This window comes from Epinephelus lanceolatus, chromosome 3 (genome assembly GCF_041903045.1).
Source record: "Epinephelus lanceolatus isolate andai-2023 chromosome 3, ASM4190304v1, whole genome shotgun sequence".
NCBI lineage: Eukaryota > Metazoa > Chordata > Actinopteri > Perciformes > Serranidae > Epinephelus > Epinephelus lanceolatus.
The window spans coordinates 23,176,945-23,202,737 of record NC_135736.1 but is presented as its reverse complement, the minus strand read 5'-3'; the positions used below and the strand labels follow the sequence as shown (position 1 = coordinate 23,202,737).

The following is a 25,793-nucleotide window of genomic DNA, read 5'->3' as shown; positions in this document are numbered from 1 at the left end:
TTGCAGTTTGTCTTTTTTTGTGTTTCCACCTCAGTTTACCCATCCACTGTGTGAAGCAATGGAGGAGAAATAGAGAGAAATCACGGAAAGGGATTTTTTTTGCTCCTCTGTTCTTAAGTAGAGCAGCATTAAAATGACAGCACAATGTCAAAACATTACTATTATATGTTATTATTAAACAAGTATGGAGCCTTAGAGAAAAAGAAATGAAATGAGACTTCTATGAAAATGCCTTCTCCTCGTTCGTGAAGAATTATATCTTTGTGACAAGCAGTATACACATTCATTATTTAGTACATACACTGGACATTTCATTTTCCTCAAAGTCATTTTTCAGTGAACAGGTGCCGCTACTGTGTGGAGCCACTTTTCCAGAGATGCCAGACAGAAAATGAATTAGCCAGTCTGTCTCCCTCTCCCCTCTCTCTGGGCTTGCTGTGTCAATATCTCTCGCTAAATTTTAACAAATGTTTTTGAAAGAAATGGAGCGTATGCAGGAGCAGGTAAATTTTTCATAACACGTAGCATTACAGTAATACACCAAAAGGCATATATTCACATTCAAATCGAAGGGAAGCTTTGTCTCACAGCTGCTGTCAGCATTTAGAGCGACAGTGGTGAAGATGTTTAGAAGGAGCAGTTATTGGCAGTGAAATGAAGTAGTTTAAAAGGAGGATTGTTTCCCTAGGGAAACCCAAAGGATGTGTTTTTCTGCGACTGTGTGTGGAAGTCATTTCACAGGGCATATAGACAGAAATCCTGCCTTGCAATGACACTCAAGATACTCAAGGCCAAGAGGGGGATCCATTTTTATTCTGCAGTGCTGTGTTTTTCACTCAGAGTCTCTTCTCTATTAAAAAATAAGCACTTGTAGAGGGCACACTCCCAATTTTTATTTCAAGATTACTTTCAAGCTATGTAATGCTTTTGAAGCCTTTTTGGAGGGCTTTTTATTCGTAGTCCAAACATTGGGTGTTCTTAGTTTTTGTTGTTCACTTTGAGATGTCATTTTATCCACTTGTTTATACAGAACGTGCTGCATATTTAAATGCTTTACTATATGTGTTCTTACATGTTTTCCTGCAGAGCCACCCTCTCTGACTGCTCAGCCTAAGAGAAAGATCCTCGCTGACCTCGACAGGAATGTAGACATCCCCTGCCAGGCTACAGGTACGCTGCATATGTGTGTGTGTAGACTTCAAGGATGGCTTACTTTTTTCCAAGCATGTCTTATGTACTCACATGCCTATATGTACTTTGAGAAAGTTATCGGTGGCAGTAATTGTTTCTCCTACCCATACTGACTGTGAAGAGAGACGTTTCTAAAGTGGTTACAATGTAAGAGAAGGATGACCAAATCCACAGCCTTCGTTCTGTGGAGAATGCATCAGGCCAAACATAATTTAACACCTTCACAGTCTGAGTTAGTCATGTGAGGCAGGTATCTTGCAAATTTATCGCATTTTTAATATGAAATTGTATCTTCTTGTTTTCTCAGACAGTGTTTCCATGCTGAGCTGTGGTGGATAGATAGAACACATACAGCGTATATTGTGTGGTGGAAAAACATCATCATTTTGGAAGATCCTCACTTGATTTGACAAGGCTCTAATTAGCTTTGGCTGAACTTTGAAATGCATTTTTGCACAGAGTGAGGGCTGCGTACTTTGTCCCCTCTCTCTGATATTGGAATTGCATCAGGGAGGGATCTTCACAGTTGGTATGTAGAGGAGAAACAAATACAGTGATAAATAACTCTTAGAGCATTGTGTTAAAATACACTTTAAGGTCTCAGTATGCTTAAAATGGATGAGCTTAAAATCTCAAACTATCTTAGAACAAGGTTGCACGGTATGTGGTCTGATTAGATCTAAAGAACAAAAGTCTTCATACCTGTGGGGGCTGACCTCACTTGAAAAGGCTGCAGTCATAGAAAAGGGTGAGACACAATTTCTTCATTCAGTGGGGTTTCAGGCGGTCTGACAGCCACTTTGAAGCAAACTGAGGCCCTAACTCTGCTGCTGTTTGCAACCAGAGGGGGCAAGACCTGGACCTGGACCTGAATCTGAATCGTGATGAATCTTCACATGAAAACTTCAAATCACAAAGGAATACTTCACCCTCCCTAAATGACCATTTCTGTATCAATAACTCACCTTATGTTACTTTGAATTAGTGAAGAAAACTTTGGTTTTCTCGCATGTCCTCACAGAAATAATCTAAAAATGGATAAATTTCCAGATGAATTGAATTCATACGCAGTCAAAATACTGAAAATATAGCAAAACATCTGTTTACAAAGCCTCACAGAACTCCTGCAGTATAGTCCAAGTCTCACTCATTCAGTTGTATGCTCAGTATTTTCCAAAGACAGTCTTTCCTGATGGGAACTGAACTAAAGGGAAGCTCATCTGTGATCTCTTCAAAGCCAAACTCTATTGACAAAAACAGTAATTTTACCTTGCTGAACATGGGAGCTGCTGGTCTACTGCTGCCTCGATCAGTTAGGTAGTTTGTGTTATTGTGTGACTTTGGTGTTTTAAAGGGTTGGTTCAGATTTACAAAGTCACACAAAACACAAACAAACTAACTGATCGAGGCAGTGGTAGACTAGCAACTCCTATGTTCAGCAAGGTAAAATTACTGTTTTCGTCAATGGAGTCTGGCTTTATAGAGTGAGCATAGACACGTTTAATAGTTCAGTTCATCAGAAAGAGCTTTCTGTTTGGGAATTACTAAGCATACTCGTACTCGTACTCGTCGTCCTCCGCTTATCCGGGTCCGGGTCGCGGGGGCAGCAGCCTCAGCAAAGAAGCCCAGACAGTCCTCTCCCCAGCCACTTCCGTCAGCTCTTCCGCGGGAACCCCAAGGCGTTCCCAGGCCAGCCAGGTGATGTAGTCCCTCCAGCGTGTTCTGGGGCGGCCCCGAGGTCTCCTCCCGGTTGGACATGCCCGAAACATCTCCCAAGGGAGGCGTCCAGAAGGCATCCTTACCAGATGCCTGAACCACCTCAACTGGCTCCTCTCGATGTGGAGGAGCAGCGGCTCTACTCCGAGTCCCTCCTGGATGTCTGAGCTCCTCACCCTATCCCTAAGGCTGAGCCCAGCCACCCTGCGGAGGAAACTCATTTCGGCCGCTTGTACTCGCGATCTCATTCTTTCGGTCACTACCCAGAGCTCGTGACCATAGGTGAGGGTTGGAACGTAGATCGACCGGTAAATTGAGAGCTTCGCTTTCTGGCTAAGTTCACTCTTCACCACAACGGACCGGTTAAGCGGCTGCATCACTGCTGACGCCGCCCCAATCCGCCTGTCAATCTCCCGCTCCATCCTACCCTCACTCGTGAACAAGAACCTGAGATACTTAAACTCCTCCACCTGAGGAAGGACCTCCCCCCTGACCTGGAGTGGGCAATCCACCCTTTTCCGGCTGAGGACCATGGCCTCAGACTTGGAGGTGCTGATTCTCATCCCAGACGCTTCACACTCGGCTGCGAACCGCCCCAGCGAGAGCTGGAGGTCACGGTTCGATGGAGCTAGGAGGACCACGTCATCCGCAAAAAGCAGGGATGAGATCCTCCCATCACCGAACCTGACACCCTCCACCACTCGGCTGCACCTAGAAATTCTGCCCATAGAAGTTATGAACAGAACCAGTGACAAAGGGCAGCCCTGGCGGAGTCCAGCCCTCATCGGGAACAGGTCCGACTTACTGCCAGCCACGCAAACCAGACTCATGCTCCTTCGGTACAGGGACTGGATGACCCTTAGCAAGGGGCCACCAACCCCATACTCCCGGAGCACCCCCCACAGGATGCCCCTGGGGACACGGTCGTAAGCCTTCTCCAAATCCACAAAACACATGTGGACTGGTTGGGCAAACTCCCATGCCCCCTCCAGCACCCTGGCTAGGGTAAAGAGCTGGTCCACGGGTCCGCATCTGGGACGAAAACCACATTGCTCCTCCTCAATCTGAGGTTCGACTATCGACCGGACCCTCTTCTCCAGCACCCTGGAGTAGACCTTACCGGGTAGGCTGAGGAGTGTGATCCCCCTGTAGTTGGAACACACCCTCTGGTCCCCTTTCTTGAAAATGGGGACCACCACCCCGGTCTGCCACTCCAGAGGCACTGACCCCGATGTCCACTCAATGTTGCAGAGGCGTGTCAGCCAGGACAGCCCTACAACATCCAGAGCCTTGAGATATCCAGGACGAATCTCATCCACCCCCGGGGCTCCGCCGTCTCGGAGTTGTTTCACTACCTCAGCAACTTCTGCCCCAGAAATTGGACAACCCGCCCCCGAGACCCCCGTGTTTCCTCACTGGAATACCTGTTGGTGGGATTGAGGAGCTCCTCAAAGTATTCCTTCCACCGCCCGACAATGTCCCCAGTTGACGTCAGCAGCTCCCCGCCCCCACTGTAAACAGTGTGAGCAAGTTGCCGCCTTCCCCCCCTGAGGCGCCGGACGGTTTGCCAGAACTTCTTTGGAGCCGATCGATAGTCTTCCTCCATGGCCTCACCAAACTCCTCCCATGCCCAAGTTTTTGCCTCCACGACTGCCGCCGCTGCGCTCCGCTTGGCCCACCGGTACCCGTCAGCTGCTTCCGGAGACCCACAGACCAACCATGCCCGAACCCACCAGCGGGTTCGGGCATTACCGCCGCGACTGGCCCCAGCGGCCTTGCGGCCACAGCTCACAACCGCCGCCTCGACAATGGCAGAGCGGAACAAGGCCCATTCGGACTCAATGTCCCCCTCTGCCCTCGGGATGCGGCCGAAGCTCTCCCGGAGGTGGGAGTTGAAGATCATCTGGACAGGTTCTTCCGCCAGGCGTTCCCAGCAGACCCTCACTGTTCGTTTGGGCCTGCCAGGTCTGCACGGCGTCTTCCCCCACCATCTGATCCAACTCACCACCAGGTGGTGATCAGTTGACAGCTCTGCTCCTCTCTTCACCCGAGTGTCCAGAACATATGGCCGCAGGTCAAATGATACGACTACAAAGTCGATCATTGACCTGCGACCTAGGCTGTCCTGGTGCCACGTGCACCGATGGACATCCTTATGTTTGAACATGGTGTTAGTTATGGCCAAACTGCAACCCGCACAGAAGTCCAATAACTGAACACCACTTGGGTTCAGATCGGGCAGGCCGTTCCTCCCAATCACGCCCCTCCAGGTCCCGCTGTCATTGCCCACGTGAGCATTGAAGTCCCCCAGCAGAACAATGGAGTCCCCCGTCGGGGCACTGTCCAGCACCCGTCCCAGGGACTCCAAAAAGGGTGGGTACTCTGAACTGTTGTTTGGTGCATAAGCACAGACAACAGTCAGGACCCGTTCCCCGACCCGAAGACGCAGGGAAGCAACCCTTTCGTCTACCGGGGTAAACCCCAACGTACAGGCAGAGAGTCTGGGGGCTATCAGAAAGCCCACCCCGGCCCTCCGCCTCTCACCCGGAGCAACTCCAGCGAAGGAGAGAGTCCAACCCCTCTCAAGGACTAGGGTTCCAGAGCCAGAACTATGTGTTGAGGTGAGGCCGACTATATCTAGCCGGTAGCGCTCAACCTCTTCCACAAGCTCCGGCTCCTTCCCCGCCAGAGAGGTGACATTCCATGTCCCAAGAGCCAACTTCTGTAACCGAGGATCGGACCGCCAAGGCCCCTGCCTTGGTCTGCTGCCCAATCCACATTGCACTGAACCCTTCTGAATCCCTCTGCGGGTGGTGGGCCTGCAGGGGGACGAGCCCATGTAGCCGGTTTGGGCTGGGCCCGGCCGGACCCCATGGGCAAAGGCCCGACCACCAGGCGCTCGCCCACGGGCCCCAACCCCAGGCCTGGCTCCAGGGCGGGGCCCCGGTAACCCTCCGGGCCTTACTAAGCATAAGACTGGATAAATGAGACTTGGATTATACTGCACGAGTTATGTGAGAGTGTGTAAACGGATATGATTTCAATTCGACAAGAATTTTCTCTGTTTCTTTAATTCTTGTTTCATCATGGACGGATGCAAGAAAAACACTTTCTTCACAAATTCAACATAACACGTCTTAAATAACTGATATGCAAATGGACATCTTTGAGGGTTGAAGTATTCCTTCCTATGTTTGTGCTGCAAACATTAGTCAGTTTGCAGAGAAGTTGGGTCTTTGTACATGTGCTAGAAACTGTTTATCTTAAGTATCTACTGCCCAGGCTGTATCAAGGTGACTCTATCAACCTTATATTATATTGAGGGTTGATGTCATTCAGTGTGTGTGTGTGTGTGTGTGTGTGTGTGTGTGTGTGTGTGTGCATCTAGTTTGTAGGCTTCTCGAAAAGCGACAGTATACTTGTGACAGCAAGAGCATATTAATAGGCTGAGACCAAGCCTGAAAATTGCACTTGTTCACGACTCTTGTTTTTAAATGGATTACATGAACATTTATATGAGCAGAGGTGGACATGGCTCTAAAAACTGCAACATACTCCTCTCTCACACACACACGCAAGCACACACACACACTGAGCGAGTGTGTTCCTCCTCAGTAATCTGATACAGTGGCAGTGTAATTAAATAGCAGCGGCCTGAGGGTATGAAGAGAGGGATGGAGACTGGGAGGAGGAACGAGGGAAGGAGGAAAAGACAGATAGAGTGCAGAGTGACAGAGTGAGCGAGACAAGGAGGGGGTGAAAAATACTTCACGCATGTCTGTGAAAGCTTGACACCAACAGATTGAGGAAAAGTGTGGAATTCATCTCTCCTTCCCTCAAACACACACACTCTCTCTTTTTCGCACACACCAACACACACTCTGGTGTGGAGGGTTGAGACAGAGTAATTGCTTGAGCCCCCTGCCTGTCATATCTGGCATGTCCGTCAGACAGATGGGAGCCGATACTGTAGATATTCGGTGTGCTGCTTTTGCCCACATCTTTTATTCAGAATGTTTTTTGGCCCCTTCTGCCACCCTTACCCTACCACCCACACCCTCCAATCAATATATTATTAGCAGTCATTATGCCCACATGCATATTTATAGGGAGAGAGTGGATAACAGTGAAGAAAGATTGGTGAAAAGAGTGTGTGTGGCTGTTTTAGTGGGAGTTGGAGCAGTTTACTCAGCAGTGAGGTCAGCTAGCTTGTTATTAAGGAAATTGAACATTTTCTCTCTCTCTCCCTCTGTGTTGGTTTTTTTCGTGTACATGCACACATGTAGGCGTGCCACAGCCCAGGATAGAGTGGTATAAGGACGCCGTGCCTCTTTCCAAATTGGCCAACCCTCGCTACAAGGTCACCGCATCAACTGGGCTGACGGTGCGCAGGGTGCAGCCAGGAGACGGAGGAATATTCCAGTGTTTCGCTCGCAACGCTGGCGGAGAAACTCAGGCACACGCACAACTCCTTGTATCCAGTGAGTTGGTCTGATACACAATAAAATACACACGTTTGCACTTGTATGTACACACCTACTGCCGCATTGCCTCTTTTCACAAGTCTTTGCTGTTTTATGGCTGATTCATCCCCTCTTGAGGCAACTATTGTCTTTCCCTTTGACTTTCTTTCTCGAGTATTAGAATTTTTACCTCTGCTGTACTCCTTTTTCATCTCTGTACGACTTTCTTTCTGTTGATGCACGCATGATGCAGGACAGCCATCGCTCCACCAAGCTTAGTCTTGGCAAGGTGCTGGAAACATCAGTTGGTCCAAACTGAGACCTTCATCAGAGCATGTACGCTTTGATGAAGGTCTATTAGACCAAAAGCTCAACAAGAAAGTGAAACACTGCTTAGATGTTACTGTGCGGAAGTCTTTTCTACCTTTCAGTGCACCTAAAATAACATGACAGTTAGTCCTTTTGTTAGCACATATGTCGCAGAAACATAACCCAAACTAGCAAGAAAAAGATAATATTTTGCAAAAAGTCTGAGCTGTAACTTACAATTTTCACATGATTTGCCAAGCACGTTGTAGATTTGTAACAGTCCTGTCTCCTTTGGCATATCTGCACTCAAATCTTTGGAGGTCATCTTCACATATTTTGAAACTATTACTCTCTCAACATCTTGCTAGCATGTCTGTGAGCCTGTCATATGTGGTCAGACTGCCCCTATTTTAGTAGTGCTGGACTGCTGGTGACTGATATTAAATGAGAGCAAGTCAGAGTCACAAAACTATCACTAAGTTTAAAAGTCCTTGTCTGAGAAGAGCTAATGATTAAGCTTCCAAGCACTAATTTGGATGTTGATTACCATGGCAGTAATTGAAGCTTTGAAGCATTGGGGTCAGCCCTATGTGCTGCTTTGCCTTGCAAAGTGAGTTTGAGTTGTGTTTGGGCTGGAAAATAGAACTATGTCATAAGTTTTTGTTTTTTTTTCTTTTGGGCAATATGACAAGCCAACCACAGCCCCACATGAAACACTATTTTGTTTTTGAAATTAACGTCACAGTCAGAGTCAGTCGAACTCTCTGCCTTGACTTTGCAGTGCGTGTCTGCTGTCGACGTCTGCACGTACGGTTATATTTGTCTCCGTAGAGTTACGCTCTGTTTAGTGAGCGTTATAATTAAAAGTCCCCATGGAGCTTCCACACCACCACCTTCCACATTTATGCACACACACGTAGTACAAGCTAATGAATAAAGCCTCCATTGATCAAAGAGGAGGCATGTGTGTTTAGATCAACACTGTCATTCTTTTTTTCCCCATTCTCCTGTTGTCTCTTCGCCATTAAGCTTCACTCTCGTTCCAGTGTTTTTCCACCAGTCTCAACACAGTATTAATCTGTCTGTCTTTGATCATCTCATGCTCTCTCCCTGTGTTTCAGGTGTGGCCCCCACGTTTACGTTACCTCCGTCTGACCAAACAGTAACTGATGGGAACACGGCCTTGTTTATGTGCCAGACGAGCGGAGCTCCCAAACCTGCCATCACCTGGAGGAAAGGTAACCACACACTCTGCATTACACACTGAGCACACACACACACACACACACACACAGCGACACAGACACACTGACATGATGTGTTTGTAATTAAAAATGTGGTTAATGACTTAATTACTTTCATTCACCTCAAGGCTATTTTTATTATTTTCTCTCTCTGTCTCTCTCTCCGTAGGATCACAGGTCTTAGCTAGCGGCTCTGTCCAGGTTCCCAGGTTCACACTGTTGCAGTCAGGTGGTTTGCAGATTCAGCCAGTCAGCTTCCAGGATTCAGGAGAATATACGTGCATCGCCTCCAACTCAGAGGGAACCATCAACACCACCTCTACGCTCACCGTCTGGAGTAAGAAACACACACACACACACACACACACACACACTACCTCACACACAAACAAAAATACGTTAAACTGTTCAATATACATTTGCTAAACAGACTAAAACAGACATGGAACACTAATTTATCCGAAGCTGTCAAATCGCATTAGCTCAGGCTGGTGAGCAGCAGTGTGATTGGTTATCGATGCAGTGGGCTGGTGCAATGAAGTAGTCATCTGATTGGCTGAGTTAGAGGATGATTGATTAGCTGGTAAACTTACTGATGGTTGATTTTATACATAAACTGTTGAATTAGATTAACCACAGTTTTTTTTTCTTTAGATTATAAAAACATGAAACACCTGAGTCGAAAAAAAGCAACTTTAACATGATAAGACTAAGCAATTTTTCACATTATAACTGTGTGTGTGTGTGTGTGTGTGTGTGTGTGTGTTTTTGTGGGTGAGAGAAAGGAGGCCTGCTTATGTGCTATTTTGCTTCAGTAGTTCAAGGCTGAACTGTCAACTAATGAATTTCTCATTATTCTAGAGTAAATTAACACATTTAAATAAGACTGTGAGTAATATCAGAGAATATTAAACAAATTTCATTTATGCCTGTAAATATATCTCACCTGTGTCAACACTTCTCCTCTTCTCTGTCTTTCAGTGTTGAATGTTGAATGCCTTCTCCTCTGGATCTTTTACCGTTTCTTTTCTTTTTTTTTTTTTTTTTTTGCAGGTCGTACAGTCATTTCTGTGCCTCCGACAGACCAGCGTGTTATCAAAGGAACCACGGCTATTCTGGACTGTAATGCCACACATGACCCCAGAGTCAATATCAGGTACCTTCTTGTCTTTTATATGTTTACGTACCTACATACGTCCTCTTGTAGTGCCTGCTTCTTTTCTCTGCTCCCCTGTGTGTCTGTGAATACATACAGTATAGAGTACATATGTCCTTCCTCTATTGCAGCTTCAAGTGGGATCGAGGAGGTGTGCTGGTTCGTCCCTCCAGTGGAGGCCGTGTCTCCATACGCCAGGGCTCCCTCACTATTGGCCAGACATGGTCTGGTGACATTGGTGATTACACCTGCATGGTGACATCAAAGGCTGGCAACGATTCTCGCTCCGCACGACTTGAAGTCATGTGAGTTCAAAGAATCACACAAAGCACACTAATTACTGATGTTGTTACCTTCAGACGGACCCAGGCTAGCTGTTTCCCTGTTTCCAGTCTTTGTGCTAAGCTAGGCTAACTAGCTGCTGGCTTTATCTCAACGCGTAGGAGTGGTATCAATCCTCTTATCTAGCTCTCACCTTAAATTCCACACCAAAGTTTGCGTTTCTGTTATATTGTATACATTTGATCTTGCTAGTTTTGGTTTACATTGCAACAATGCAAGGGTACCAAAGATGTGATACATGACATACCTGCTGTATGCTCTGTCGTCATGACCTATGTGAGCTACATCCCTAAACACTTGACAGTAATTGGTTTGTCGACTGGCTCTCCCTTCCTTTCATTTCCCCTCTCTCTGTTATTCTCTTGGAAAATGATTAAAAAGTCTTGTAATTGTTTTAGTTTCTTCCAACTGACTCTTTATAAAGTCGTTGGACCAAATGTCAATAAAACAATTAGTCTCATCCTCCTCTCCCCATGTGCTTCCCCAGCTCATTTTGTTGTGTTGCGTTGTTTGCGGACACCTGTCTGCTCTGAGCGCACCTCCAGTCACTTTTCTCTCACTCACACTCAAACACACACACACACACACACACACACACACACACACACACACACACACACATTACGCTCAGTTACTCTTTAAAGCAGCTACAACAGTTGTATAACATGATGATCAGAATCAGAATCAGAAATACTTTATTGATCCCCGAGGGGAAATTATTTATGTTACAGGTGCTCCTTGCAAGAGAGGAAAGATACGTGAAAATATAAGAAATTTAAACAATAGTATTTACAAATATATAGTTAAATAAACAGGATTATTAACAAACATAAACGTAAATAAATATATATATATATATATATATATGTATATACATATATATATATATATATACATATATATATTGTAAACTGAACAAGATTATTTACACAAACAGAATATATACAGTCAGGGTGAATGGAGTTATTGCACAAGTTAAATTAAATTATTGCAGTGTGTGAAAAAGTGTCAGGGCCACTCAGAGGGAGGAGTTGTACAGTTTGATGGCCACAGGCTGGAATGATTTCCTGTGGCGCTCAGTGGTACATCTTGGTGGTATGAGTCTCCCACTGAAAGTACTCTTGTGCCTGACCAGCACATGGTGGAGTGGGTGTGAGACATTGTCCAAGATAGTTCGTAGCTTAGACAGCATCCTCCTCTCTGACACCACCATCAGAGAGTCACACTCCGTTCCCACAACGTCACTGGCCTTGCGGATCAGTTTGTTGAGTCTGTTGGCGTCCGCCACCCTCAGCCTGCTGCCCCAGCACACAACAGCATAGAGGATAGCACTGGCCACCACAGACTCAGAAAATCCTGAGCATAGTCCAGCAGATGTTGAAGGACCTCAGTCGCCTCAGAAAATAGAGACAGCTCTGGCCCTTCTTGTAGAGATATGATATGATATATGATATGAGATATGATAGCCTGCCAGAACTTCCTGTAATTGGTCCCATAGTCAGAGCCATTTAATACTTTCACACTAGAAACAGACTGGACCATGGTTCAGTTTGATCCGGGTGGAAGTAACCCCTGAACATTATCTTAAGAAAATTGCCATAGATTATATTTTTACAGCGTTTATATGGTATTTACATACTGTAAACTAGAGACCAGGCATTGATACAACAAAGTGTGAATTGTTTTCTTCTTCGTGATTAGGCACAATAACGGCTTTGACTTTTTTGTGCTGTAATCAAGTGGGAAAACAACCAGCAAATCCATAGCTAGCTGTCTGGCTGATTCAAATTGCAGATAACGTTGTCAGGGAGGATGCTTCTGGATTGAGCATGATAGAAAAAACTATCGAGTATGCAGGACATAATACAGGAGAAGCAGCACATAGGTAATTTAGTACATTGCCAAACATTAAGAAAGCATTAGTGTCAACTTATTTCAGCAGTTGTGGAATAAAATAATTGCTTTTTCCCAATAGCGACATGTTCAATAAGGGATCGGACACCCTCAAAACCAGATACATGTGTATATCGTTAAAAGTGTAAGGTGTGAGAATGTCTGTGTCAATCAATTTAAGACAATAGTGACAGAAGTGTAAGGTGATATCTGCTATCAGATAGCCCATACATGCAGTACACTCCCTGCTCCGTGAAACCGCAGCTGTATCAGTCTTTGAGTGGAAAATTTGTACGTACAGTGTGTTTGTGTGCATGCCTGCATTGATGTGGTTTGGGTGAACATATTCCAAACACGTCACATGGTGTGTTTGGCATGAGCAGGCAAGATGCCACAGACATACTTCAAGTGTGTCCCACGCTCCGACCCACACAGCCTCATTACAGCCACTGTGAGCAAACGCTATCAGGTAGTGGCCTTTATATATTAATAGGTACTTGTATAATATATTTATAGAAGGCACTTATGCTATATTAATACAATTGCAGGGTTGGAGAGAGATAGAACATGAGTCCACATTCTTGTGAATTATACATTGATAAGAGGTTACACATGTCAAGCTCAGCGGGAGGAAGTGAGTCTCAGTTTATGGCTGTGTGCAAAAACAAATGGGGAACGAAGGGATTCTAGTTCGTGTGTGTGTGTGTGTGTGTGTGTGTGTCTGTGAGTGTCTGTGTGTGTCTGTGTGTGTGTGTCTGTGTGGACGTGTGCATCCACGTGTGTGACTGACATTCTCGTTAGCTCAGTATCAAGGGGTCATGGAGGTTAACAGACGCTGGCGGCTGAGGAGACAGACTAATTACCAGCAGGTTATTGGTTCAACTCCCGCAAGACCCATCCTTGTGTCCGTGAGTGCGTGTCTGTGCCTGTGTGTGTGTTTTGTGTGGGCTGTGTGAAGGTAGTTGCTCTAACATTCTCTAAGCTCATCCATTAATTAATATGACCATGTCAGCTCAGAAAAGAAAACATCATTCTCATTTCCCTGTGCTCCCCCTCCGCCTCATACACCGCCGTCCTTGCTTCTTCTTCGTCTTGGTGGAGTGCGACTCTCCCTCCCCCTCTTACATTATGTCTTCATATATCTCTCTTCCTCTCACTCTCTTATGCTCTGTGTTCCCCTCGCTTCTGACTTCACACCCACTTGAATATTAAAACGTAAAAACCAAACAAAGACAAAGAAAAAACAAAAACTGGAATGTTTTTAACTCTGCATCATCTGATGAAATTAAGAGCCTGCAGCCTGTCAGAGCAGATACACATCCATGATTGTTTAGAAATAATTCATGAGTCTCTGAATAAAAAATGCAGCTAGTTTAGGCACAAGGGAGCGTGTCTTTCATCGTGCTTTCAGTGTAAATATATTTGTTTTGTTCTTTTATGTGATGTGTTAATAACTTCACTCCTGTTATCTCTGCTAGCACCTGTAGCCTTCACATAGAGCGACACTGAGATCTGCTTTCCATTCCCCCTTCACATTCAAACCAACAGTTTTTGATAGAGAGTTATGATGCACTAAAATTGGTATAATCAAATGTCTGGACACTCTTTATTGCTTTCATGAATATATCTGTTTTGCCGTCTTTGTTATTAACATGGCGGGGATGCGCAAATGTCCACGGGGGATGGCTAAATATCTAGAGAATTTCTTTTTAATAGATGTGGTGAGATATATTTGCTGTGGTGCAGATCACATACAGAATAAAATATCATAATAAAAATAACCACAGCCATATTTAAAAAGATATCACCCACTGGAACTGATCGTGGACCGGACCCAGGAACCAACCTGGGTGTTAGAGCCAGCATTATTCCGCCACACATATCGGATAGAAAAACAAAACACAGGAAACAAATATCTGTCTAATGAAAAGTCTTGGCACTTTGTCACTGACTTCTTTATGAAACACAAATGCATAGATGTGTAATTACATATTCAGACACACTGTTTTGTCCAGGGAAATATGCTTATTCGCGTTCTTGCCAAAAGCTAAATAAGGAGATTGACAGTGATGTGCAGACATGGGAGTGGTATCATGTCTAGACATTGAATATGTAGCTACAGCCAACAGCAGATTGGAAACAGCTAGCCTGGTTATATTTGAAGCACAGACTGCATAAAAGAAGTGGACCTAACCTCTGGGTTGAAAAGTGAAGCTAATGGAGGCGTGCCTTAAACCTGCATTTTGTTTTCTTATGGCCACCAGGGGGCGACTGCACTGGTTGCAAAAAGAATTCTAAATTGCTTTGAAGTCTCTGAGAATATGACCCTACTTCTCACTTGACTTATTACCTCAGTAAACATTTACCTAACAAGTTTATGGTTTCAATCACTAGTTTCAAGTCTTTGTCAATACAGCATGATGTTCATTTTCTAAATGATGGTCCCATTCAGAGTTAAAAAGACAATTAAACAGGGTGGGCTTTAGGTAAAGTTGGGTACCGAAACTTATATGACTGGGAACTACTGGACCAAATCATATGACAGATTTCGGTATCTTATTTGGGTGCCATGTTGCACGTGTAACACGAGACAGTGAACAAGAGTGAGTTTGAAAGCAACCAAGCGTCTGTGTAGGAGTGATGCATGACAGTGAGGCTGCAGTGACCGGAGCAGAGAGTATGAAGATAATGTAGCAGTGCAGCGTTTGAATAGTTTGGGCTATTTGTCAGTGAATAAATGCTACAACTCCATAAGACCCAAGCCAAGTTCCCATGTCTCACTTACCACCTGCTGATTAAAGTGTAGGGAGTTAGCCCTGAAGTTAGCGAGCTAATTTAGCCTTCCATTGGAACCTGACCAGGCTCACTTAAGGTGGACTGTTAAGGTAGACCAGCTGTTCTCATTGTAGTGACAATCTCAGTCAATCCTAAACAGATAAGGAGAAATGTCTGGCTGCTGAGTCTCAGCTGAGATAGGGGAACAATTATTGATCCCAACTCAATATTTATTTTGCTGTTGTTAGTACTATTGTTGTTGGGTTATGTTTCATTAGTTAGGTGAATTTGTTAATAGCGTTTTGTATTTATCCATAGTTATATATTAAAGTATACTTTAAACTGTTAAGATATGCAATAAAAAAAGCCATTCTTTAATGTTATTGACTGTCGTTTGGGCTTTTTCTTTTTTTAAATAAGTATCAGTTTAGGCACTGGTACCATTTAAAAAGTAGAATTTCACTGATTTCTGGAAAAACCAAAATGATACCCAACCGGACTTTAGAGTGTGGCTACCTTGTGTTTGATAAGTCACCACCACAGCAACCCGTCAATCAGGATAGATTCATAGCAATGCTCCACCCACTCCTCCAAATATGGTAATTTCTGGTTCTCTTATAAAAACAAGATGCCGACGGCCAAAATGCCAAACCTGAATCTGAAGGTAAAAAAATCTGCCCACCAGTCCTGTCAAAGCTCTAAAATTAACACCTTTTATTTCATCATTTAATCCATAAAAAACTAAACATGTTAGAAAGTCAGGCTGTGGTTTTTACAGTGGTTATGTGCTATTACTTGGCCTTGATCAGTAACTGCCTGAAGACTGCTTGTGGCTGAGAAATAATCAGGCAAAAAAAAAAAAAACCATAGCTTGCCAATGAATGAGTTTGAGGTGCTGGTAGGTGAATTTTGTTACCTTCACAGAGAGTCAGGCTAGCTGTTTTCAGTGGTTATATTAAGCTGAACGGCTGATGAATGTCACCTCATATTTCCTGTACCGATAAGACAGTGGTATCAATCTTCTCATCTAACTCTTGACAAGAAACCGAAGAAGGGTTCTTTTCCAAAATGTCAAATTGTTCCTCTAAAGACTTGATTCTGATCAAATGGTACACACAAAGCTATCAAACTTAGATCTGATGTTCTTTCTTGTCTTTTTTGTGTCCAGTGAGCTGCCACACTCTCCTCGCTCCCTGACAGCCCGGCTCAATGACTCTGATTCCCGCTCAGTCCTCCTGTCCTGGCTACGCCCCTTTGACGGGAACTCCCCCCTTCTATACTACCTGCTGGAGCTCTCTGAGAACAGTACGTGTGTGTGTGTGTGTGTGTGTGTGTGTGTGTGTGTGTCCAGGCATACTTTATAGTCCATGAGCGACAAACAGCTGTTCTCTTGCTGTCTACCAGGCACTGACACACACTCATTTACAAGAGGCAGACATATGGAGAATGGTGTTGCTGCGTAAATGTACATCCAGGTTCCCTATAAATAAACTTTTCCTCCCACCCTTACCTCCTCTCTAACTCCCTCTTTCTCTCCCTGTCTCTCACCCTCTCTCTACCACAGATGTTTTAACAGCAGGCTGGCTTCCTGTCAAATGAGAAATAGAGGAAGAGAGGGAGGAGAGAGGGATTGAGTAATAGAATGACAGGAGAAACAGATTGGAGGGAGATGGCTGTAGAGTCACTGTTGTTCCCGCTGTAAGCTAATCGGATTGCTGGGCGGACGTTACACGCAGGGCCGAGCACTTGGCCCACGACTGTAGGAACTGGACTGACGGACAAATGTCAAATGTAAATGTAGTTTGACATTTTAAGGAATCTTCATTCTGATAACTTTTCTGGAGACAGCAGGAATATGACTTCCTGCTGTCACCATTTCAACAGCTGCTCTGTAGCGTCTACAAAAATACTCCAAAATAATGATAGTCTGGTCGATTTCGCTACAGACTGAATCCAGACAGAGAGGAATGGACGAGAGTGTCGTGCACGCCCATTACCAGCTGTGTGAATATGTTCTATATTAGATGTTTTGGATTGTATTTTAGAGAGAATGGGCCATTATAAATACAATGTGTTTTGATGTCAGACAATGGCGTTTAATACACTCGCTGGGCTGGCTTTTAAAAAGCACACACTATCCTTCTCACTTACACAGATACGCACGTGGCTGTTGGGACGATAATAGTGCATCTGTCTGTGGTAACTTCAGGAGAAAGACCGGGAAGAAGCATCTGTGCTTCTTTATGAACCCCCCTCTTCCATCCAAACTTTCATTCTTATTGAATCTTGTGGCACTTTCTTCCTTTATATTTCTCTCCAGCTCACCCCCTTCCTCTCTACCTTCCCTCCTCTGCTTCTTTTATCTACTCCTCCCTTCTTTCCCTTTTTGATTTATAGGTCCTGAGTGTCCCCGTGTCTCTGTTTGTCCTGCCTCAGCCAGATACTATCAGTCTCTAATCTTTGTGTCCTCTGTCTAGACTCCCCGTGGAAGGTCTACCTATCAGAGGTCGATCCCGTGGTGACCGAGGTATCAGTGGGCGGGCTCACACCTGCCAGGACCTATCAGTTCAGGCTTTGTGCCGTCAATCAAGTGGGCAGGGGCCAGTACAGCGCGGAGACACAGAGGTAAGAGCAGGATGTGCTCATTCAAAGACACATTCAGTCCTCTTGCACACATCTTGGACACACATTCACAACTACCAGCTTTATTTAACACATATTTCACAATATTTCTTGTGAAGCCACATTACTATTTCACTGATGTTTTCCAAAAAAGCATGAAACCATTTTTTTATGTAGAACATGCTGTGATGTGTGAGAAATAGAGGTTTTTTTTTCCTCACCCTGTTCCACCTCTGTGTAATAGACTTGGTCACACTGCCTTACGCAAACTGGGAATGAATAAACTGGAACCTTTCTACAGTCAAAAGGCATAGTGTTTACACACCCACACATTCTAATTTGTGTATCTAAGTGTGTGTGTGTGTGTGTGTGTGTGTGTGTGTGTGGAGCATGGATGGGACATGGGACTCAGAGTGTGGATGAAACAAGGATGGATCCTAACAAGGCGAGGACTAACAAAGCATCCCTTTTTTGTTTAGAATCCCATTTCCTTTGCATCACAAAGGAAATGGATTCATATTCATCACATCCATGCTGTAGATGTCTACGTGACGTGTGTGTGTATTTCCCTGCCAGTCTCCTTCCGTTGAGCTAAACAGCAAAAATGATGAAATTAACTCTTCTGCAAGGGTGTGTGTGTGGAGAAGGGAGAGTGTGATTTGGCCTGAAAAGTAAATAGATTGCTGTGCAGATGTTTTATGTTTGTATGTGTGTGTTTATCCCAAGAGAAAACTCTAATGGGGGTAATTACGATGCCTTAGCACTGATGGAACTGGATAGAGTGAGAGAGGGTTGGAGGAGGTGTGGCAGGCCTCTTAACAATTTTGCCCCTGCATACGCACATACACCAAATATCTGACACTCACACACAATACAACAGATGTGGCCGTGCATCATAAAGTAGACACACACACACACACACACACAAACAAGGTTTTTTTTTTTTTTTTGGCTGAAGAGAGTGACCACAGCCACAAGCCAGTTGTGGTTCTGCCAAACAGACTCTCAGTAACAACAGCAGCTATGAACACTACCATCACACATTCACACACCTCAGATTACAGCTTCCTTTCATTTTCCCCTTCTTCAGCTGTTTTTTGTTCTCCTGTATCTTTCTCTCTTTTCCTTTTTGTCAAAATCTTTCTCACTTATCCTCTTCAGCTTATTGTCCGTCATTACTCTTCTCCTCCCTGTTTCTTTCTTCTTCTAATTCATATACCAATGTTTGTGTCCAGCCCAGTCCACGATCCAAAGTTGGTTGTTAAAGGCACTGGAGAATAGGTTGCATTGATCCTGGCTAAATGAAAGGCTGGCAGACAGGCCAGTGTATCAGAGCAGATGGATACATCTCTTCTTCATCGTTTGTCTCATATGTAACCATGCACACTTTGCTTTTCATCTGCTGGATGTTTGCCTGGATAAGACACGCACATAAGCATGTCGCAGATGCCAGGCGCGCGCTGCACTTGACATGCAGGGAGAGTGAGGCGGTGGAAAATGTCCTGCAGAAGCTCAGAGCTCCAGATGAGAAGGATGACAAAATGCAGTAATGTGAGCAGAGTGAGGGAACAGGACGGAGAGTGAAGGAGAAGCTTGTAATATTGATGACCAAAAAAAGCCCTTATTAAAGTTTGAGCTTACAGCTGCTTCTCTCTCTGCACTCTCCCATTTTGTTCTTGTCCTGATTTGGATCTTTATTGTAACAATGTGAATTCATACTTCTTTTTCATACTACTTTTCTCTTTGCTCCCTATCATCACCCTGCCTCACTTCCTCTGACACAAGAGAGTGCACTGGGGCATAAGGAAAAAGCATCCTTTAGATGGACATCTATGAAAAGTAAATGAATGAATGTGATCAAAGCTGAAAAACATTACTTCTAGATGCAGAAACTCTCTCGGAGAATCCAATTATACCATCTGGAGTGTCTCACACGCGCACATGCACACACACACACACACACACACACACACACACACATTTGTTCATGCATGACCTACACTCACACCATCACCATCTTTAAAGAGGAAGCATTAAAAGAAGAAAGGCAGATTATGCATTAATGCCGTGAAGTCCGGGCGTCACCAGAAGTTTAAAGCATCCGTCTCAATTTTCTTTGCCTTTGCTCTTGTTTTTAATTCCAGCTGTTCAATCAGAATTAGAGCACATCAGACTTTAACACTGGAGGTGTGATAAAACACTCTCACATTTTCTTTTTTTAACACACACACACACACACACACACACACACACACACTAATAGACACTCAGTGTAAAAAATTAATGCTGTAGGAGCTTTGTGAGATTTAAAGATTTACAGGGGATTTGTCCTGTGCTTTCCAGCATCAATCTCGAATTATATATCTGTGTTTAACTGTGGCCGCAACTATGTTGACGGTGCCTATAGCATAGTGAGTGATTTATAATGATGGAGGGGAAACATCAAGGCAATTGCAGCGAAAAGGCTTTTACTGATAAAAGCTCTGCCATGAGGAAGAGCTCATTGTTTGTCCAGCAAAATGTCCGAGATTACAGGCAGTTTTCTTTAGCGTGCTCTTTTCTTTGCTGTCAACACAGACACTGTATCTGGAAATACATAAAGGCATAGTCATTTCTCATGATCGCAGCTCTTGCTGTGTTCCTGTATGCTGTGTAGCACCTATTAGTCGATACGTCTAAAGTGGAGGTAAAAACCTACAGCTTAGTCCTACATGTACCTGGGCAGATCCCACAGATACCAGAGATGTAAGAAGGGATAAACATGAATTTAGTAGATATGGAGGAGAAGTTGATCATTGTAGTTCAGGGCTACTCAACAGCATAGCAACAGCTGGCATAACCTGATACAAATAGATACAAATAGACATGAGTTATTGAAAGTGCTTGAAAAAATATATTTTGGCATTAATAAAATTGAAGTTCTTTTGATATTGTCTGCCGTCACTGTAGCACAGCACAATGAGAAGTGCCTGTCTCTCCTTTCAAATGCCTTTGAGCTTCTGTAAAGCCTGATAGTTCTCATTATAGAAATTCTCATTGTTGTAACAGTAGCAAACCTTGATCCGTGAATCAAACTTGGGCCCTTGAATTTGAAGGACCTTGAAAGTCCTTGAAGAGTCCTTGAAATTAAACCATAAACAATGAAGAGTTTACTAGACTGAATGAAATGGAAGATATAGTTCTTCTTACAGAGGAGAACAATATAGCTTCAGACCTCTACCTTGAACCCCACTTGTGTCAATGCAAAAACTTTTTATACAAATTAAATAGAATATATTTTATAAAAGCTACTACATTTTATTATGGTGATGTTTTTTACTATTCTATTGAGATGTATTAAATTAACCTAGAAGATAACAGGGTCATTCTTTGTTTCCAATCCAAATCCATGATGAAAATCTTACACTTTACTTACACATGCAGATCCAAAACGTAAAACTTTTAGTAAATGCTAATGTCAGCATGCTCACAATGAAAATGCTAACATGCTGACGTTAAACAGATATAATCTGTTTCATGTTCATCAGCATAGTTTATCGTGTAAGCATGCCGACATTTGCTAATGAATACTAAACACAAAGTACAGAGAAGACCACCTGAAAAACACTGAGATCCAGATTCTGCCGGAATATTGTTGTTTATTTTCCGCACCACAGAGGGTAATCAGCTGTGACTGGCACTTACATCCATCGATTACTCATTGTTTGTGAAAGCTCTAATCAGCCTTGAATTAGCTGAACCAATACACCGATGGACTTCTTGCTTTGATGCGGGGCCTCGATGCCCCCCACGCACACACACACACACACACACACACACATTCACAGCTGTGATTGCAAGTATCATCTGCATTGTTTGTGTTAAAAGTGTGGCAATACATAAAGAAACATCAGAAGAGGAAGTACAGTAAATATGGTACCTTGAGCTACCTTGACAACACATTACAGCTAGCTGCTAGTGTCAGGGACAACTGTTTGATTCAGCGTTTTGTCTTCTTATTTTATATTTTTACATGAGGATGAAATGTAATCGTATTCCTGCATTTTTGTTATTCTCTGTACACCCAACTGCAGCTGTAATGACAGAGCATCTAGTGTCACATTTGATTTGTTTTGAAGCCTTGTTTGAGGAATGCAGTGAGAAGTGACATTGACCGATCAGGTAATGTGACTACAAATGTATATTTTATTGAAATGACAAACATAAAACGCATATATAGAGTGTGCCTCAGCTGGTGTTCATCCATTGTGAGAATATGCACAAAGTTTCTCAGTTTCCCCGACAGAGTCTCTTTAGTGTGCCAGCCTCCTCCATTTGTGCAGCTTTCAGCCTCAGGCAAAACAGCACAACATTTAAAGCAGACAAGACTTAAAGTGTCAAACAAGAAGAAAATAAGCTCATCTATTTGGCTGGTTTTTCCCAATCATGTCGCATCTGGTTCCTCTCTCTCTCTCTTTATTCCTGTTGCCCTCTGCTCATTTCTCTCCATTTCCGACTCCTACTGGATCTAAATTTTACTATCCTGTTTGAATAGAGGCAGATTTAACATCCCGGTAACACCATTAAATTTAAGAGTCGGTGTGTATGTGGATTTAGTGAGAAAGCCGGTGGGCATTAAACTGTGGAGAATGACACAGATAGAAACTTTTACTAATTCCCACAGCATTGGGGCTCACAAAATAAATGCCCCCCCTTACACACACACACACTTTCACTCACACACTAGAAAACATGTAAATCTCCTGCAGAAAAATGTCCTCTTTTCCTTAACAGCAAGGGACAGAGAAAGTGTGTCACACAGCATTCAGACAAAGTTTGTTTGGTTGCAGTGCATGTATGGATGTTGGTATGAATGTTTCTAAGTGTTTTGGGGTGGATGTGAAGTGGTGTATGAGTAGGTGGGCTGGGGCTTGTCTGTTCAATCTCTGGTGTGAAGTTGATGTCCTCATGCTGAACCCTCTGTATGAAATATTTACATGCAAATGGTTGGGAGGGAATTAAGGCAATTCACAAGGAGTTTCTGCTATCGAGTATAAGTGTGTCAGTGTGTATTGTGTGTGTTTTACTTGCAGTCAAACAGTGAATGGCCGCATCTGCTCAGTACTGTATGGGTGTGTGGGTGTTTGCGTGGCGTGAGTTTGTGTATGTGCATTAATGTGCATCATCAATTTCAGTCAAAAGCAGTGGCATAGTTGAGGATTATATATACCCCATTTCCAGGCGGCTACACTAATGCCCATCTCATTCACACAAGGCCCATTAGCCTACGTGTGTGTGTATGTGTGTGTACATGTGTATGCCTGCAGCACCTGGTGCTGTCTGACAGTGCCTAACCTAATGGAAGTAAAGCACAGCTGTAAAACCACTGGCCTGTGCCATATATCCGCCTGCGTAAGTCTCCAGCTAACAGCTTTCACACCCTAACTTTCACACAAACACACACATATAGACGTGCACACACATTTATAGGCACATACAGATTCAGACACACAAATACAGAGAGCCATACCACAGCTAATGGCTCAATAGCTCACAGAGAATCATTCAGGGAGACACGGGGCACAGAGGGGAAGTGAGGAGGGGGTGTTGGAGGGATGTAAATCTCCAGACATAATCCATGGAAGGGAAAAGACCATCGGATGTAGCAGTCTGTCTTAAGCTGAGAGAAATTTGTTTGGTGTGTTTATATGTGTGTGTGAGTGTGTGTGTGAGCACATATGGCTCTGATTACGTTAGCTGAGCTGCTTACAGTAAAGCCAGAGGCTGACCAGCTCAGCCCGTGTGCTTTACCAACCATGAGAGGGCCGGGAGCTTTAATCACGGGTGGGGCATGAAGGGGAGGGGAGGGGGGGATACAGCGTGGAAGAGGAGGGAGAAGGAGATGAGTAAAAGATAGAAGGATGAAATAATTGAGGCCAAAGGACATGATGGATGAAAGGTGAAAGTTTGCAGTTGTGAGGCAGGAAAAATGGAGACGGGGATCAAAGTGTCGAAGGAAAGATGGGAAAAGGGTTTTAAGAGACAGAAGAGAGTTGAAGAGGGCAGAGGGAGCGAGGGGTCACACTGTCTCAGTGGAAATAAAAAGACGAGCTCTTTGCTCATTCTCAACTAATAGTGATTAACTATCCATTGCTGTCATACTGTATAGCTGGTCTGCTGAGGATATTGTGATAGGTTGAAATAGGAACTGCCCTTAGACAGATTGCTGGTGTATAAATGGGACATTGGAACGAAAGCCTCACGTTAAAAGGACAGAATATTAGCAATAATCTGCAATATACAGACAGTAAATGCCTGTTTGTTGTTCTAAGCTGCCAGTGAATAAAACACAGCTGTGTCTCAATGTATACCGAGTTCATGAACGCTTTTTACATTTGTTGTTTTAAACACCCAGTGTCAGTTCGATCATTCCCAGGAGAAATCCTCTGGCGCACTGGAAGTGATGCGTTAAACGTTTCCATCAGCAGCGGCGGTGGTTTGTTAGAAATAAATGAACACTATAGCCAGAGATGAAAAGCAAATGTATTAAATGAAATTGCAAGATGCACATGGAGAACGAGGGACGAGAGAGATGAGCCCAAAATTCAACTAGAATTCATCAGAGCTGCTTAAGCTGTGAGATGATTCTCTGTAATAAGTTGCAGCTACGTCTCGTGTATCTCCAGTGACAAACATGATCATGTGTTTGCCGACAGTCTGACCCCCAGAATAGAAAAGATGAAGATGCCTGGGACAGAGAGTTGCTATGAAATTCCTTTTTAGCCTGCTTACCTAACACACTGCTCCTGTGCAGACTGTCCATATAAGTGATATGTGGGGACCCCAGATGAAAATGTGCCTACACTTCTTCAGCAATACTGATATTCTCATTACAGGACGCCTAATAAACCTAATCTAAGTCATTTGTCTCTCTTGCCTTCTCTCTTTCTTTCTTTGTGTGTTAGATTGATGCTGAGGGAGGAGGCACCCAGCGCGCCTCCAAAGAATATTGTTGCTAGTGGGCGGACAAATCAGTCCATCATGGTCCAGTGGCAGCCTCCACCAGAACCCCAGCTCAACGGAGTCCTTCGAGGATATGTGCTCAGGTATTCACACAGAAACATACACACCTACATCTCTGGCACTGCCATTGGCAAGAAAAGTGAAGAAAAGTCTTCAATCAGACTCTTTCAGGACTGTGGGAGCTCTGCATTGTGTGGAATTTTACAAAATCCCACACAGACTACAAGTATTACAGTTGAAATGAACTCCTTTACAGAAACATTTAGTCAAGTGATTGATAAGTTGAACACCAGAAAGTTAACTGGGAACAGTTTTAAAAATGGGCTCCTCAGTAAAAGGGATGCTTTGCCGATTTTCAAACAGCTTTGTATTATAACAGTGTGGGTAGTATGTGTAAATGAACTGTGGTAAACTTCCCTTTATTTTACCAGCACCCAGATCTGCCTGCTCATCTCTCAGCCCCCAATCAGATTTTCACTGGCTCCAGGGTTGTTGCTTAAACTACAGATTGTACTTTTGCATTTTCATATACAGAAACAAAGAGTATGTAAGCAGATTGAGAGCAAGACCTGCATGTGAAAAAGAGGTGGACGCCATACTGTTTCCTGTATTGTGAAAACAAAGGCAAAACATACTGAGATAAAACGATAAAACCAAGCAATGCCCATCAAATATGAACCAAAATTCGGTTACTGCATTGCCTAGTTCTCACCTCAAATGTTTTCAGAAATGTATTTAAGCTTACTGTCATTCCAGACAGTTTGTTACAGCCAAACTCGCATTACGACACCTACCAGTAGAAGTGTTTATTGGTCCAGTGTGGCAAAATGCTTTCTGGTAGTTGTCAGTTTTCTACTTCTTGAGCAAAAACAAATGCCACAGCCATTTTTCTCCATTTTGTCAGGTCATAAGGCAACAATTTCAAAAGTATTTCTGTCTCTCTGCTGCATAGACAACCTAGTTTTATGAAGCAGTGAAATACTTATTTAAGTAATTCTTCAAGGAAAAATGCCAAAAACTCACAAGTGCTGGCTTCTCAAATGTGATGACTTATTTCATTTGTTCGTTTTTTCCACCAAG

The 25,793-nt window shown here is 43.8% G+C and overlaps 1 protein-coding gene across 1 annotated transcript in view; it reads left to right on the top strand.

Annotated features, from left to right (window-relative positions):
* The window catches only part of LOC117255508 (protein sidekick-1-like), a 282,626-nt gene that overhangs the window by 177,971 nt on the left and 78,862 nt on the right, over window positions 1-25,793 (top strand). Inside the window, exons 9-17 of the mRNA XM_033624487.2 lie at window positions 1,087-1,170; window positions 7,194-7,388; window positions 8,801-8,917; window positions 9,093-9,260; window positions 9,977-10,079; window positions 10,211-10,384; window positions 16,258-16,394; window positions 17,567-17,714; window positions 24,656-24,796. Of these exons, the coding sequence (XP_033480378.2) occupies window positions 1,087-1,170; window positions 7,194-7,388; window positions 8,801-8,917; window positions 9,093-9,260; window positions 9,977-10,079; window positions 10,211-10,384; window positions 16,258-16,394; window positions 17,567-17,714; window positions 24,656-24,796 (1,267 nt within the window). The remainder of the gene's footprint in view (window positions 1-1,086; window positions 1,171-7,193; window positions 7,389-8,800; window positions 8,918-9,092; window positions 9,261-9,976; window positions 10,080-10,210; window positions 10,385-16,257; window positions 16,395-17,566; window positions 17,715-24,655; window positions 24,797-25,793) is intronic.